At 42.5% G+C, this 12,724-nt stretch overlaps 1 protein-coding gene across 5 annotated transcripts in view; it reads right to left on the reverse strand.

Moving 5' to 3' along the window:
* VSTM2A (V-set and transmembrane domain containing 2A) overlaps positions 1–12,495 on the reverse strand; it is a 30,197-nt gene extending 17,702 nt beyond the window's left edge. For 3 of the 5 annotated variants that reach the window (XM_087759900.1, XM_087759909.1, XM_087759933.1), the window contains exons 1-4: positions 11,996–12,494; positions 9,460–9,626; positions 8,527–8,577; positions 4,758–5,094 (exon numbers count right to left, since the gene is read on the reverse strand). In XM_087759900.1, coding sequence (XP_087616026.1) covers positions 4,758–5,094; positions 8,527–8,577; positions 9,460–9,626; positions 11,996–12,074 — 634 coding nt within the window. In that variant the 5' untranslated portion in view covers positions 12,075–12,494. Of the gene's footprint in view, positions 1–658; positions 742–4,757; positions 5,095–8,526; positions 8,578–9,459; positions 9,627–11,995 lie in introns of those variants that run through there. The other 2 variants (XM_087759924.1, XM_087759916.1) reach the window with 2 other exon arrangements.
* Positions 12,496–12,724: the final 229 nt, after the last annotated feature.

Raw genomic sequence — 12,724 nt, forward strand, 5'->3', positions numbered from 1 at the left:
AACTGCAGATCCACCGAAAACAGTTTGTTTATCACTGGGTTCAGTTGGACTAAGCACTAGGAACAAGATTTTAAATACTTGTATGCATTTGGTTCTGCCAGTAAGTATGCACATATAAGAAACTAAGATATGGGTTTTTTAAAAGAAGTGTAAGGCAGTAGTGAGTTCATTGTGCATTGGAAATCCTGGCCTAAAAAAAGGGGTTTAGCTGCTGTTAAGACCTTGCTTTGTCAATGAAGTTATTTGGAGCAGATTAGCACTTCTCAGAAAACGCTTACAGTTTCAAGGTCAACAACTAACTGGCTAATAGGGCTACATCAACTAACATAGTTAGAATTTATTCCATTATTTCAGAGAAGCTAAAAAAGTGGAATGGCTTAGTTTAAGGAAGAGAGAACCAAAGTGTAAGTTTCAAGTGAAAACAGAGAGTAAACAGAGGTGTAAAATGGGACAGTCCTTGCACCATCTTTTTGCAAGCATTTCTGACAATGGCTGAATAAGGTTCAGAACAAGAAGAACAAAACTCTCATTTGGCTTTTGCTTTAATGTAGTCCTAAGGAAACAGAGACTTGACATTTTGTTGTGCAACAATCACAGTAATGGTTAGTGCCTCCCAGCCTTATGGGTACTCACAGTTTCTAAAACAGGAACTGCAAAAGCCAAAGTCTTTTTCTTAGTGAAGAAAGCAGTAATGTTGGCTGTCGCCTTGGTGGAGGGTAGAGCAGACTTTTTGTCGCTTCACTTTAAGAGGAGATGTAAAATAAAAAAAAAAGAAACAACACAGAAGTTGGTTTATATTCCAGAAGATTCCAAATTGGACATAAAATTTGTGCTTAAAATAGGTTGATAATAAAAGATTCCTGGATTCTGTAGATAAAAATGGAGGCTGGAAGGAATGTCATCAGTTTATCAGTATCAACAGACTGAAGAAATATGTTTTCATCCTCTTCTTTTGCATTCACGCCTGATGATCAGCTTCTCAGTGTGGTTTATGATGGCAAGAATCAAGGTCATTCTGTCTTAGGCAAGGACCATTTTCTCCTTTGTGCTCCTTTTCAAGTCACTCACTGCAACTCTGTCATCATCACAGAAACAGTTTTGGCATGTAGTTAAGTCAATAGTTGAATTTGTTACTTCAAGAAAGAACAAAAAGTTGCTGGAAATGTGCAGAGTCTGTATGTAAGCAGTCAGAAAATGGACCTAATGTCACTGCTTCATTTGTAGCTATTCCCTCTTGAGTCCTCTGAGCCTTATCTTCTTGAGTATGAAAAGCAACTAATGGCTTTGAGTGCTTTAACAGACCATTGGCAGAACAGGAAGAGTTTGGGGGATACACACATTCGCAGGACATCTAATTCCGCAGCCCTTTGTGTTGCTATAAATGTTGAGCGACTTGAATGCAGGTAGAAAAGCTTGTCTAGATTTATATCCATGAAACAATAAGATTTGGTGCAGCCTGTAGATTATTTAGCTTCCTTTTGCCTGAATTCATTGCATCTCTTGGACCTCAGTTAATTGTAACATTGCTTAGAGTTACAAGGCTCTGTGATAACTCTGTACTTTTATCTTTGGACTAAGAAACATTGTTATGAATTATGCAGAAAAAAAAATGTCTGTCACTCCACCTACGTAGGACATTTCCTAGATATATGCAGATTTGTCTGTCAAATTACTCAGATTCCTGTTAAGCTGTGATAGCTTACTTCATTTGCTGCAGCCTGTGAATATGAAATGAAAGGGTCAAGCTGTGTTAGCTTTGACTTTTGCTTTCCTGACTTTTTTGACTTTGAGGTAAATGTTTAGTGCTTCTCAGTATATTATCTGAAGACTGTGAGAGATGTTCTCTTTAGCTTTCTTCCTATATTGAGTCTCCTTTACACTAACAATAACAAATATCTTTTTTACACTCACATAGCATTTTTCAGAGCAGCGCAAAATGCTGAATGGACCTCATATCACTTTAATTTGTCAGCCCTGGCTATATAGCTCCCTCATAGTTATCACGGATATTCTTACTCTGCTGTAAATGTATTTCGCAATAGTCCCTGAGCATGGCAGTAAAATTTATTGCTTGCCAGTAACTATGCACTGGCTCTCTAATATTGGAGAATATTTGATACAATTACCTATGGTTAATAGTACTTCTCTCTTCAAACAGTATTGCTGAAGTCAATGTATTACTCGCATGAACAAACACATCAAAATCACCCCCTATGCCTTTCTAATACAAACACATGGTTAATAATGACAAATTTGTATTCAACCGTGTTTCTGAGTTCTAGGCTGGATGGATACATTGCTTACACATAATCACACAGCAGTCTTGTGCACGCATATATAGTTAGCGTGATGCTGAAGAAAGGAAGAGTTTCTCATTTGACAGTACAACGAGATTGTGTTGATTTGATATCATAACAAGAAAGTCTATTACTGTCTATGACACTTCCTTTCTGCTTTTCTGAGGTCTCACAACTGATGTCAGTTGGACTCGATGATCTTAAGGGTCTTTTCCAACCTTGACGATTCTATGATTCTATGATTCTATGTCTCTCCTTCCTCGCCTGAAGCTGCTCCTCAAAGTTACATAGAGCTAAAAACCCCCACTGCCTTGTGCTCCCGTGGGTATTTCTGTTGGTTTAGAGTGACTGTAAAATGGAGTAAAAATCCAAATCACACCATAGCTGGAAAATCAGGCCCAGATTTTCTCAAGTAAAGGAAAGTAAATCTTGGTTCTCAAGAGTTAAACTGATGTTCATCAAAAATATCACCAGTAATTACTGTGTAGCAATTGACTGTTAAATTGAAATTCAGCCTAATATGGATTCTTGGTACTCTCTTTGTTTCTTCAGTAGATGAGTTTCACCTCTGATGAATACAGCATTAATCTGTGCTTCACCATAAAAAAAAAAATAATAAATTAAATTATATTTTAATCTGTTTAATTTTTAAATTATTTATGATTGGGATTGTCTGTACTTGATCCGCAGTAGTCTTTGTTCAAGGAAAAAATTAGAGATTAAGTTTTTCTATTTTTTTTTCAGGGACTTTTCCATGTAATAACCTACTAGCTCTCAAATAACAAATGTCCAGTAATCAGGCAAGACATTGCTTGGACTAAAGACACAAACAATATTATAGATTCAATTATATATCCAAAGTGATTTAGTGGATTAGCTGTTGTGTGCACACTTTGGCTGCAATGAAGTGTAGTCTTTAGCTATATATTTCATAAACTTGTGAGTATTCTAATTAATTTCACATAGAACTGAACAGAAACCAGAGTTTTCACTTTATGGACAAGTCTGCTACTTTGAAATGTATGAGTCCAATGGAAAATAAGCAGTATATACATTTCTCTGAAAGGAAAGCCATGGTAGAATGATGATTTAAAATCAATTGAAATATTTATTTTCTTCTAACAGCTTAAACATTTTTTGAAAGGGCTAAAAAATGAAAGTGGCTCCATTTCAGGGAAAGAGAACTGAATGTAACTTTTAAATAAATTTAAAAAAATGTATACAGAGGTAAAATGGTCATAGTATGTGCATCATCTTTTCTAATAGCAATAAGAATTTTCATATGAATAATCATATTGTTCCAATCTGTAATGAAATGTATTTTCCTTATCAAAATGTTTTTCTAATACTACGCCTATAAGATGAAAGTAATTTAATGATAGGTGTGCTATGAAATTTCTTGTATTCCCAGTTTTGGTTTTGATGACATGGCATTTGCTAGCAGAAAAATGATGCATCAGAACAAGCTAGGTTAGCTTCCATTATATATTTTAAGCTAGGTGGTGATCTCCTGCCTTACATTGGGCCCTCAGTGTAAACAGAAGTAACGCAGAAACCTTTAAACTTGTACACTTTGTTTTCCAGAGGATTTTTGGTCATTTACAATGTGTCAATTTTTTATCCTGTCCATCTCTCTATTGCCATTAAACAGTGGTCAACATCTGCACCTCCTGTATATTCATGTACCTTTACATAACTGTGAATTTTACTGTATTAATGTAGAAAATGAAGACTTATATCGTTTATAGGTTATGTATACAGTGCTGTACAAAATCTCCCAAACAAAATGTGTAGTATGCTAATTTCTACGTGACAGACAGTTGAGGCATTGCCATTTTAACGCTTGATTCAAAGCCAATCGTCAAGCAGCCAAAGATGACAAACCCACATTCTCTGACAAACCTATGGTCTTTCTAAAGCCTACACAATGGAGAAACAATCTGGTGTATCTAAGGTCTGCTTAGATTTAGAAGTCAAGTTCCTTATGAAAATAGAATTTATATTAAAAGTAGATTAATTTCACCAAATGTTAGAGATATAAAAGTTAGGTGACTGGTGTAAATTAACTTAGGAAGAAACAATTCTGGATGGGTGTTTTATTTAATTTATCATGCACAGCCATCTTAAAATGAGATGAGTCAGTCACTGACATGCCCCTCTCTCTCCACGCACACTACAGGGAAAGCTAAGCTTTGATTAGAGAGCTAGCCTGAGGTGGATAAAAACAGTAGATATAAAATCCACATATAGGAATTTAAGGCTTTTTGCTTCTTCTGCCCAGAAACTTATTCTTCAGCTTTTAGGAAGTAAGGAGATAGCAGGAGGAATAGAGCCAGAAAGAAAGAGGAATAAATGAGCACCACACTCTTCCTAGTCACAATTCCTGGTTACCTTGTTGAGTTAGCCTCCTTTTACATGCTGGTAAGCAATCAAAAGAAAGCTCAAAATGCTTTACCATACCTGATTGTGGACTTTGTTTGGGAATTTTGGCTGCTGCTTCAGGGCTGGAGGTGGCACGCACACGCTGATTGGCAGAGTTATGGATGCTACTTGGAACAGCTGCTGAGATGTTTTTGCGAGGTTTCATGTCTTGCAACCACATTGGAGATGCCTCAAAGGCTTGCATTCGCCGAGAGTGGCTGTTAGCATTGACTTTGAGAAATGCCTGGGCCTTGTATTCCTGAAGGTCTCCATAGTTGGCATCGGTCACCCTGCACTCATACAAGCCTTCATCCTTTTTCCTCACTTTTGAAATCTGCAGCTTGTGGGAGATGTCATTCCCTTGTACTTTCACTGTCTGCAAATTTGCCAGGAAAACAAACAAACAAACATGTTGTCAGGTATTATTCTTTCTCTGGGAAGGCTCTACCAATGTAGAGCCTGTTCAGAGAAGTCAAGTGCCAAATTAATCAGGGGTGTGATTGTGCTTACTGCAGGGAAATTGCATCAAGGATGAGTATGATTATTTGTATCTATAAGGACGTCTGACATCTTCTTTCCAAAACTGTTTAGATGGTTTGCTCTGAAATGCTAATTTGCCTCAGACAAACAACCCAAACAACCATGCTCATTCCAATTAATTGCTTAAGATCATGAACATTCTTAGTGAGCTTCCTTACATAAACCTCGTATCTGTGCACTTCACTGGTTAAACCTTTCCAGTTAGTTGGCTTTATTGAATAATTCAGTTTTTGAACTAGTACATTAACAATTTTGTTGGAGATGTTTGCCAATATTTGAACTTCTTTAATAACAATTTATTAGATTATGTTGTACTCTTCACTACATTGAAACTGCATATTTGACATTCAATTTGTCTCCTTCAGGCATGTCCAAACCTTTGGTATTTTTTGTTTATTAACCATAAGAAGACATCTTGTGTCGGGTAGTTCCTTTTGTCTCATATAACTGTGTACTTATTAGAAGTCATGTATCATTTCTGCAGCACATATTCAAGTAGCACATATTCAAGACAGTTTTAAAAGTTGTCAGCTAAAATAAGACTCCTGATTTGTTTTTAATTGCTTTTAATATCTGAGGGTAACATAATATATTTTTGTCTTACGTAATTAAAACACACATGAGTAAATTATGCAGAAATGTGTGATAGGTATTAAGATGCATTAGGAAAGGTAACAGATTCCTTTCTGTATGTTCATCACTTTAGAGAATTTGTATTTAATTAATTGTCTATTACTCTCTATCTGGATTAATATCTGTTGCCCCACAGGAAGCCAGTTAAAAGGGATGCAGTGGGACAGAAAACTTCAGCTTTGAAGAACTTCTGAACCTGGTTTACTTCCACCATTACATAAACACACTTGCAAATGTTGCTTTGTGTCATATCAATGACAGGCAATGAGGAAACATTAGGGTGATGAATATATGGTAGATCACAAAAATGGAGATTGGTTAGGTTGAAACTAGGCACGTTATTGGTGATTATACACCACATTGCTTCTGATAGCTTGGCATGCTGTAGTCACCAGTGTTGGCAAAACTCCTATTCTGCCTGCTTGATAAATTGAATAGCAATACTTGTGAATATATTATTGCTTTAAGGTACTGGATGGACTTTACAACCTGTTGTGTTGTATCCAGCTCTGAACTTATACTCGGCAAACTGAGTTGAAAGTATGGATTGCATACTTTCAGCCATAACATATGCAATATTAATTACACAGAAAGTGCTGGATAGTTATTTAAACCTTATTCAATAATAATATATCTCTACTGAACAGCTCATATTCAGCAAAAGGATTGAAGAAGTTTCAAATGAATGGAAAGAGGATCTGTAGGTCATATTCTGCCTTCATTTGCTCCTATGCAATATCTGCAAAGTTAACAGTGTTGCATAGCACTAATGAAAAACAGAATTTGTTTTGGGTTTTGCATTTGAAATTTAGAAATTGTTGCAGCCAGCATGTATGCATGTTTTCAATTTATGCCTGATTATCATTTCAAATCAATGGAACTGGTGTATTTCAGCACAGTTTAAAAACACATTTAGTATATTTTACCATTTCTTTAAAGAATTTACTAAATGCACTTAAAAGTTTGCTGTCCTCTTCATGAAGATACTTTCCAGTAGTACTAATGGAGACTCTGTGTGTGTCTTCGAGAAAGAAAAAAAGGAAGGCTACATTTGTAACAAGTGTATTTAGACTGTCAACCTAATGTTGACTTTTTTTTTTTATTGCAAATATAAAACTTTTTATGCAAGCTTATAAAACCACTGTATGAATACTCCATTGTGAATTAGTATCATACATAATGAGAGAAAAAGATTTTTAACTTGAAAGATGGGACAAGCTTTACAGCCTATACTGTGTCACAGATCTTAGGGATTACTATGGGGATTTTGAATGAGTCAGTATTGATAAGGAATAAATTGGCTGCTAGCACTATGTCTAGTGGAATAGTATACAAAGACCACATGTGGACCTCATTTGTAAGACAGTCTACAAATGTAACTGAAGATACGGTCCATGACACAAATCATTTATAGTGTATGGTGAGAAGTATCATAGGAAATGTAAGTATGGCTAGAATATGTATCATTTTAAATATAATGTACCTGAATTCTCCTTTATAAATGCCCTTCAGCTATACCTAGCTGCACTTTGACCTGATGTAATTACTTGGTTAGTTATCTGTAGGCATCAAAGAGCAGCACAGCAAAGGATTTAACAGAAATGATTCACCTCTATCTGTTGCTGTTTTAAGCTTTGCTGGTACTTAGAGCCTTGGCTGCAGCTAAAAAGCACTTCTGAAGGGATTGTGTCTTAGAAAGGGAAAACCCCTTTGGGCTCATAAGGAATACTCATTCTGCAGTATCTGCTAAGTATCTGTGTCTTTCCCCTGCAGTGAGCACCACACCATGACACCCCCACCATACATTTCTTGGGATGCTGAGGGAGGAGGGTCCGAACTCTTCCGAGGTCAGGGGCTGTGGCTGTGCCCGACTCAGGAAGGATATGGGTCTGCTGAGGATGCATCCTTTCCCTGGACAAGGGCTGGAGCAATGCTGCTCACAATTTTGTTGAGACAACATTCTGGTTTAATCTCCAAACGGCAGATCAGTAACTCTGGTGTCAGAACCCCACTTTCCTAAGACAGAGTCTCAGTGGCCAAGACTGGAGATCACTCCCAACAGAGAAGTCTTGTTCAAAGACTTTCTAAGCTTTTTTTCTGCCAGCGGATATGAACTTGGGAAAGCACCCATTTAAATAGTTGCACACCCCACTGAAGGAAAGTGCAGCTTCACGGCCAAATTTCACCCTTAACACCAGCTTTGGAGCACTAAGGCAGATGCAGCAGATGCCCAGGGTAAATGAAAACAAGAGGTAAAAGGATGGGCGCAGGCTGACTCCTTCACGGGGTGGAAACAGTCTGCCGGAAGGTCTACTGCCTGGGACTCGCTTGCCGATGCCTTCGTGCCCAGGGGTCCCCAGGGGTGTAGGCTGCGTGGGGCAGGGCTGTCCGGGCACCCTCTGCCGGGGCCGGCGAGGAAGGAGCCGCGGGCTGCCGGCCGCCTGCCCGCTTCATAGATGAGGAAGGAATGGGGGGGGGGGGGGGGGGGGGGGGAGCGGGGGGTGCGAAGAACAGCCTTGCCGCACCCGGCCGTGCCTGCTCCGAGGCGGCCGCCGGCAGCGCCCGGGGTGGGCTCTGGCTGGGGTAGGACCCGCCGCGCCGGCGGGGGCTGCCCGCGCTGTGCGGCGCCACTTACGCTGATCTTCGTGCCGTCGCTGTCCAGGTCCCGCTCGGGCAGGAGCTCCACCTGCAGGGAAAGCAGCGCGCCGTGGGTCGCCGGCCCCCGCGCCGCCGCCGCCGGCCCTCCGCTCCCCGCCGCCGAGCCCGTGGAGCGGCGCGCCGCGTGTGCCACCTGCGGGCCGCGGCGGGGAGAGCCGGCAGGGGCCGGGAGGCACCCCCAAAGCGTGGCAGAGGGGCATTGCCCTACGGACCCGCCGCCCCCCCACCCGCCCGACTCGCGTGGGCGTCTTTTCGGGGAGGCTGAACGCCGAGACCGGTGCGGAGGTGGCAGCGGAGGAGGGGAGGAGCGTCCCTGGGTGGCAGTGTAAGCGGACGTGGCCCCCTCCGTCCCTCTCGGAATTGCGTTGTTGTCTGATTTTTTTTTTTTTTTGCCTCTTTAGGGCATTGGTTCCCCCCTGCTCCCCGGCCCCCGCAAGCGTGTGCCCTCCTGTGGCAGCTGCATGCAAAGTTAGGGTTCCCAACTCGACTGCACCAGCTGTAAATTGAATGGCACGTGTAGGATCCTGCCATTTGGGAAATAAAAAATTCCCACAAGGAGCAGTCTCTGAACAGCTGCTTTCCAAAGGGAAAATGAGAGAGAGAAAAAAAAAGAAAAAAATTTAGAAATTTAGACTTTGGATATCTGTGTGGTTTTGTGAACGTCCCTAGCTGCATCCTGAGAGTGACAGGCACCAAAGGCACCATCCCTTGAGGCGGGCATTTTTCTCTGCGGGTTCCTGCACTGTTATTTCATGGTCAAAATTAAGTCCCTGGGGAGATTCAGAACCTCCCTCCCACTCCCGCCCCCCATGCCGTCTCTCCTTCCCTCCCTTCCTCTCCATCCCCCCCCCCCCCCCCTCCCCGTGGCGTTCCCAGACGCTTTGGGGACCCCATGGCAGAGGATCTGTACCTGAGTGCCTGTCACCTCAGCTGCAGCCTCTTGGTCTTCAGCTGCCCGTAGAAACCACCACTGGATTTCAAGGTACACCGATGCAGAGCCACTTTGGAAAGCACAAGACATCTCCACATTCTGCCCTTCAGTGGCCGTGACATTTCGGGGAAACTCAGTGAATTTTGCTGCAAAACAAATGCATAATGTGTTGAGATCTCCTGTTACCTACTCATTTTTTATTCTCCGCTTTTCGTGTTGCCTTTTTCCTTCTGGCTCTCTCTTTTTTTCTTTTTTAATTAATCTGTTTTTTTTCCTTATTCTCCTTCTTTTCTGATTTTCCAGTTTTCCTGCACATCATCTCCCCCAGTCTCTCTCACACCCAAGTATGCCTTTCCTCCCTTATGCACAAATTCACCTTCTTTACACTCTAAGCTCTGCTCATGGGAAATGCTATAGACCTCCCTGCTTGCTCCCAGGGGCTAGGAAAGTTTCATGTAATTAGGTCCAAATACCCTTGGGCAGAATGCAGTATTTCACCAAGACTCACTGAGGGATTTTGTGCAAGACCAGTTTGGAAGAGGGAAAAAAACGCAGCCTGATTTGTTGTATTTCATAGGGCTGAGCTGGAGACCTGTGAATTGTTAAACCTTCCACAGCTGGCTGGAGCGGCGGTTGGAATGGGTGCTCTTCTGAGGTGTGGGTTACCACCTGTCATCAAAATGCCCATTTTGAAGGCTTTACCTGAGTTCGTTACTCTTTCTGAGAACCTCTGCTTGCATAATCAGACCAAGAAGCAACACATCGTCTGTTTCTCAGCCCTGGCAGACACTTTCTAGAACTAACCTTTATCTTCGTATCCCAGTCCTTTAACAAACAGGATCTGACCATTTTAGTGTACCGCTGCTACGTTTAAAAACTAATCCTGATGGACATGGTCCAGGGCACCAGTATTTCTTTAAGTCTCAGTCTTTACTTCTTTCTCATCATTTCCTGTAACTCACTTTAAAATTGTGAAACACAATGAAATATGATAGTCAAGTGAGGAGGACTACAGACAAACTATGTAATAAATAAAACTTGTGTTTCAAGAAGAGGAAAATTTGGAAAGACCCTGCAATGTTGCTTTCTGTTATGCATTGTTACAGAGTGACTAGAGCATATTATGATGCGAAGGAAATACTGCTCGTTGTCTCCTCCCCTCTTTCTGTCTCTTTATCCAGTCTTTCTAGCTAACCTGGAATTGGTGGGATAATTTAGCAATACGCTCAGCCAGTGTTACTTATTTTTCCCCTTGCATTTGTGCTTGGCGACAGATACTTAGCAAAGCTACTAGCTTTATATTTCACGGTGTCCCTTCTTCTGGCCCCCCGACCCCCCCCCACCCCCAGTCAGCGATTGCTAGTCACCGAGTTAAACTGACAAAAGGACCGTGCATTTTGCGTATTCGGGGCTTGTAAGTTTGTTTTGTTTTTTTTCTTTGTTTGTTCGTTCCCTCCCCTCCTGGTCAGTGCGTGTGAGTGGTGTGGGGACGCGGAGGGGAATACTGCCAGCGTTCTCCCCGATCGCACCTCCAAGCGCGGCCCGGCAAAGGCTCGCAAAGCTGGCGGGGAGCTGCCGGCAGGGAACAGCGGGCAGGGAGCAGGGGACGGGGAGCGGCGGGCAAGGAGCAGAGGGCGGCGGGCAGGGAGCAGGGGACGGCGGGCGGGGGGTGGTGGGCGGGGGCAGCAGGCAGCGGGCAGCGCGGGGGGCGGGGGGCAGCAGGCAGCGGGCAGCGGGCAGCGGGCAGCGGGCAGCGGGCGCAGGGGGCGTCCCCGCGCGATCTGTCCATGGTGCTGACAGCGTCGCCGCAGCCTCGAGGTCCCAAACAACCGGTTCCTGCAGCGCCGGGGCTGCTTGAAATGCAAGGCGCGCCTTTCGGCGAGGAGGGAGGGTGTGGGGGGGAGGTCTTCAAAGAAGTCGATTTTGTCTTTTTCTGCCCTTTTTTGGTTTTTTTTTTCTTTTTGTTTGGGGGGGGGGCAGAAATACACATAGAATCGAAATGAAGGTCTGACTCTGAGGACTGCAGGATAACAGGAGAGGAAAGGGGACGCAGCACGAAAGGAGACTGCAATATTTTAAGGGAGGCAGTAGATTTAGCCATCCAGTACTTGGTCTGAATGCAATAATTACGCATGCACGGGTAGGTGTTTATTGTATCTATACATGCATATATACAAACATGCATAACCCAAACACATGTATGTCCATTCACAAACACCCCTTTACTCTTCTGCAAGGTGCCTGTTATTTCCCTCTTTGCAATCAAGTAAAGGAAGCCTGTTTTATTCCCACTTTGGGGAAACTTCTCACTTCTGTTCCTATTTACAGACAATTTTTAAGCTAAGTGTAAACCTGATGCTTGGTGTCCTCATGTCCTATCCATTGTGGTTGTTTTCCTTCTTTTTATTCTATTCTTCCTCATCCATCTTCCCCCCCCCCCCCCCCCCAAATCCTGTTCTCAGTCTGTTTTAGCCCAGAAAAACACACACATGTATTTGATAATAAGTGATCTTACCTTGGGTAGAAAGTCCTTGTTGAATATACATAACTGAAAAGAAAATGAATCCAACATAAGCTAGAAAGATCCCCATCATTCCAAGACGAAGAAGAAGTCACATCAGGGTAACAAAAGCCAAAGGTACCCTCAAAAAAGGAAGAACTGATAAATGAGTGTATGTATGTATCTCTAAATATATAAACAGAAAGAGATTTTAAAATGTTACAAAAAGGCTCTGTATTGTAGCCCTAGCTGCGACACTGGCAGCATTCTGCTACTCAGTGGAGTCTTTTTCTTTGGGAAGAGCGAGTATTGCAATACAGTGTGGTTCAGATAAGCTGTCTCAGGCGCTGTGTTGCTTGAAGTCCAGATTCAGACTAAAAAAAAAAAAAAATCATTGAAAAGTGGGTATCAGCTGCCTTCTGTGCCTTTTTTCAGCTACCTGGCAGCTTCGTCCAACGTCAGCTCTCACTGCTCAGGATGGCGTGATGACTGCCCTCCCTACACACTGATCCAGCTTGGGAAGAGGGGAGTGGGGGAAAGAAGGCGGGGGGGGGGGGCGGAGGGGGGGGGAGAGAAAGAAGTCTACTGTGCTTGTATTGCTTCAACTTTTCCCTCTAATGGCTGCGATAATGCCTTTAACCCTTCCCTCTCTCTCCCTGTTTTCTGTACCTCTCTATCTGTTCTGACTTTTACTGGCTGTGATGCTGGGGTAAAGCTGCGCTTTTTTTTTTTTTTTTTTTTTTT

Source organism: Nipponia nippon, unplaced genomic scaffold (genome assembly GCF_047370975.1).
Source record: "Nipponia nippon isolate SJK-2023a ecotype South Korea unplaced genomic scaffold, ASM4737097v1 scaffold_1, whole genome shotgun sequence".
Classification (NCBI taxonomy): Eukaryota; Metazoa; Chordata; class Aves; order Pelecaniformes; family Threskiornithidae; genus Nipponia; species Nipponia nippon.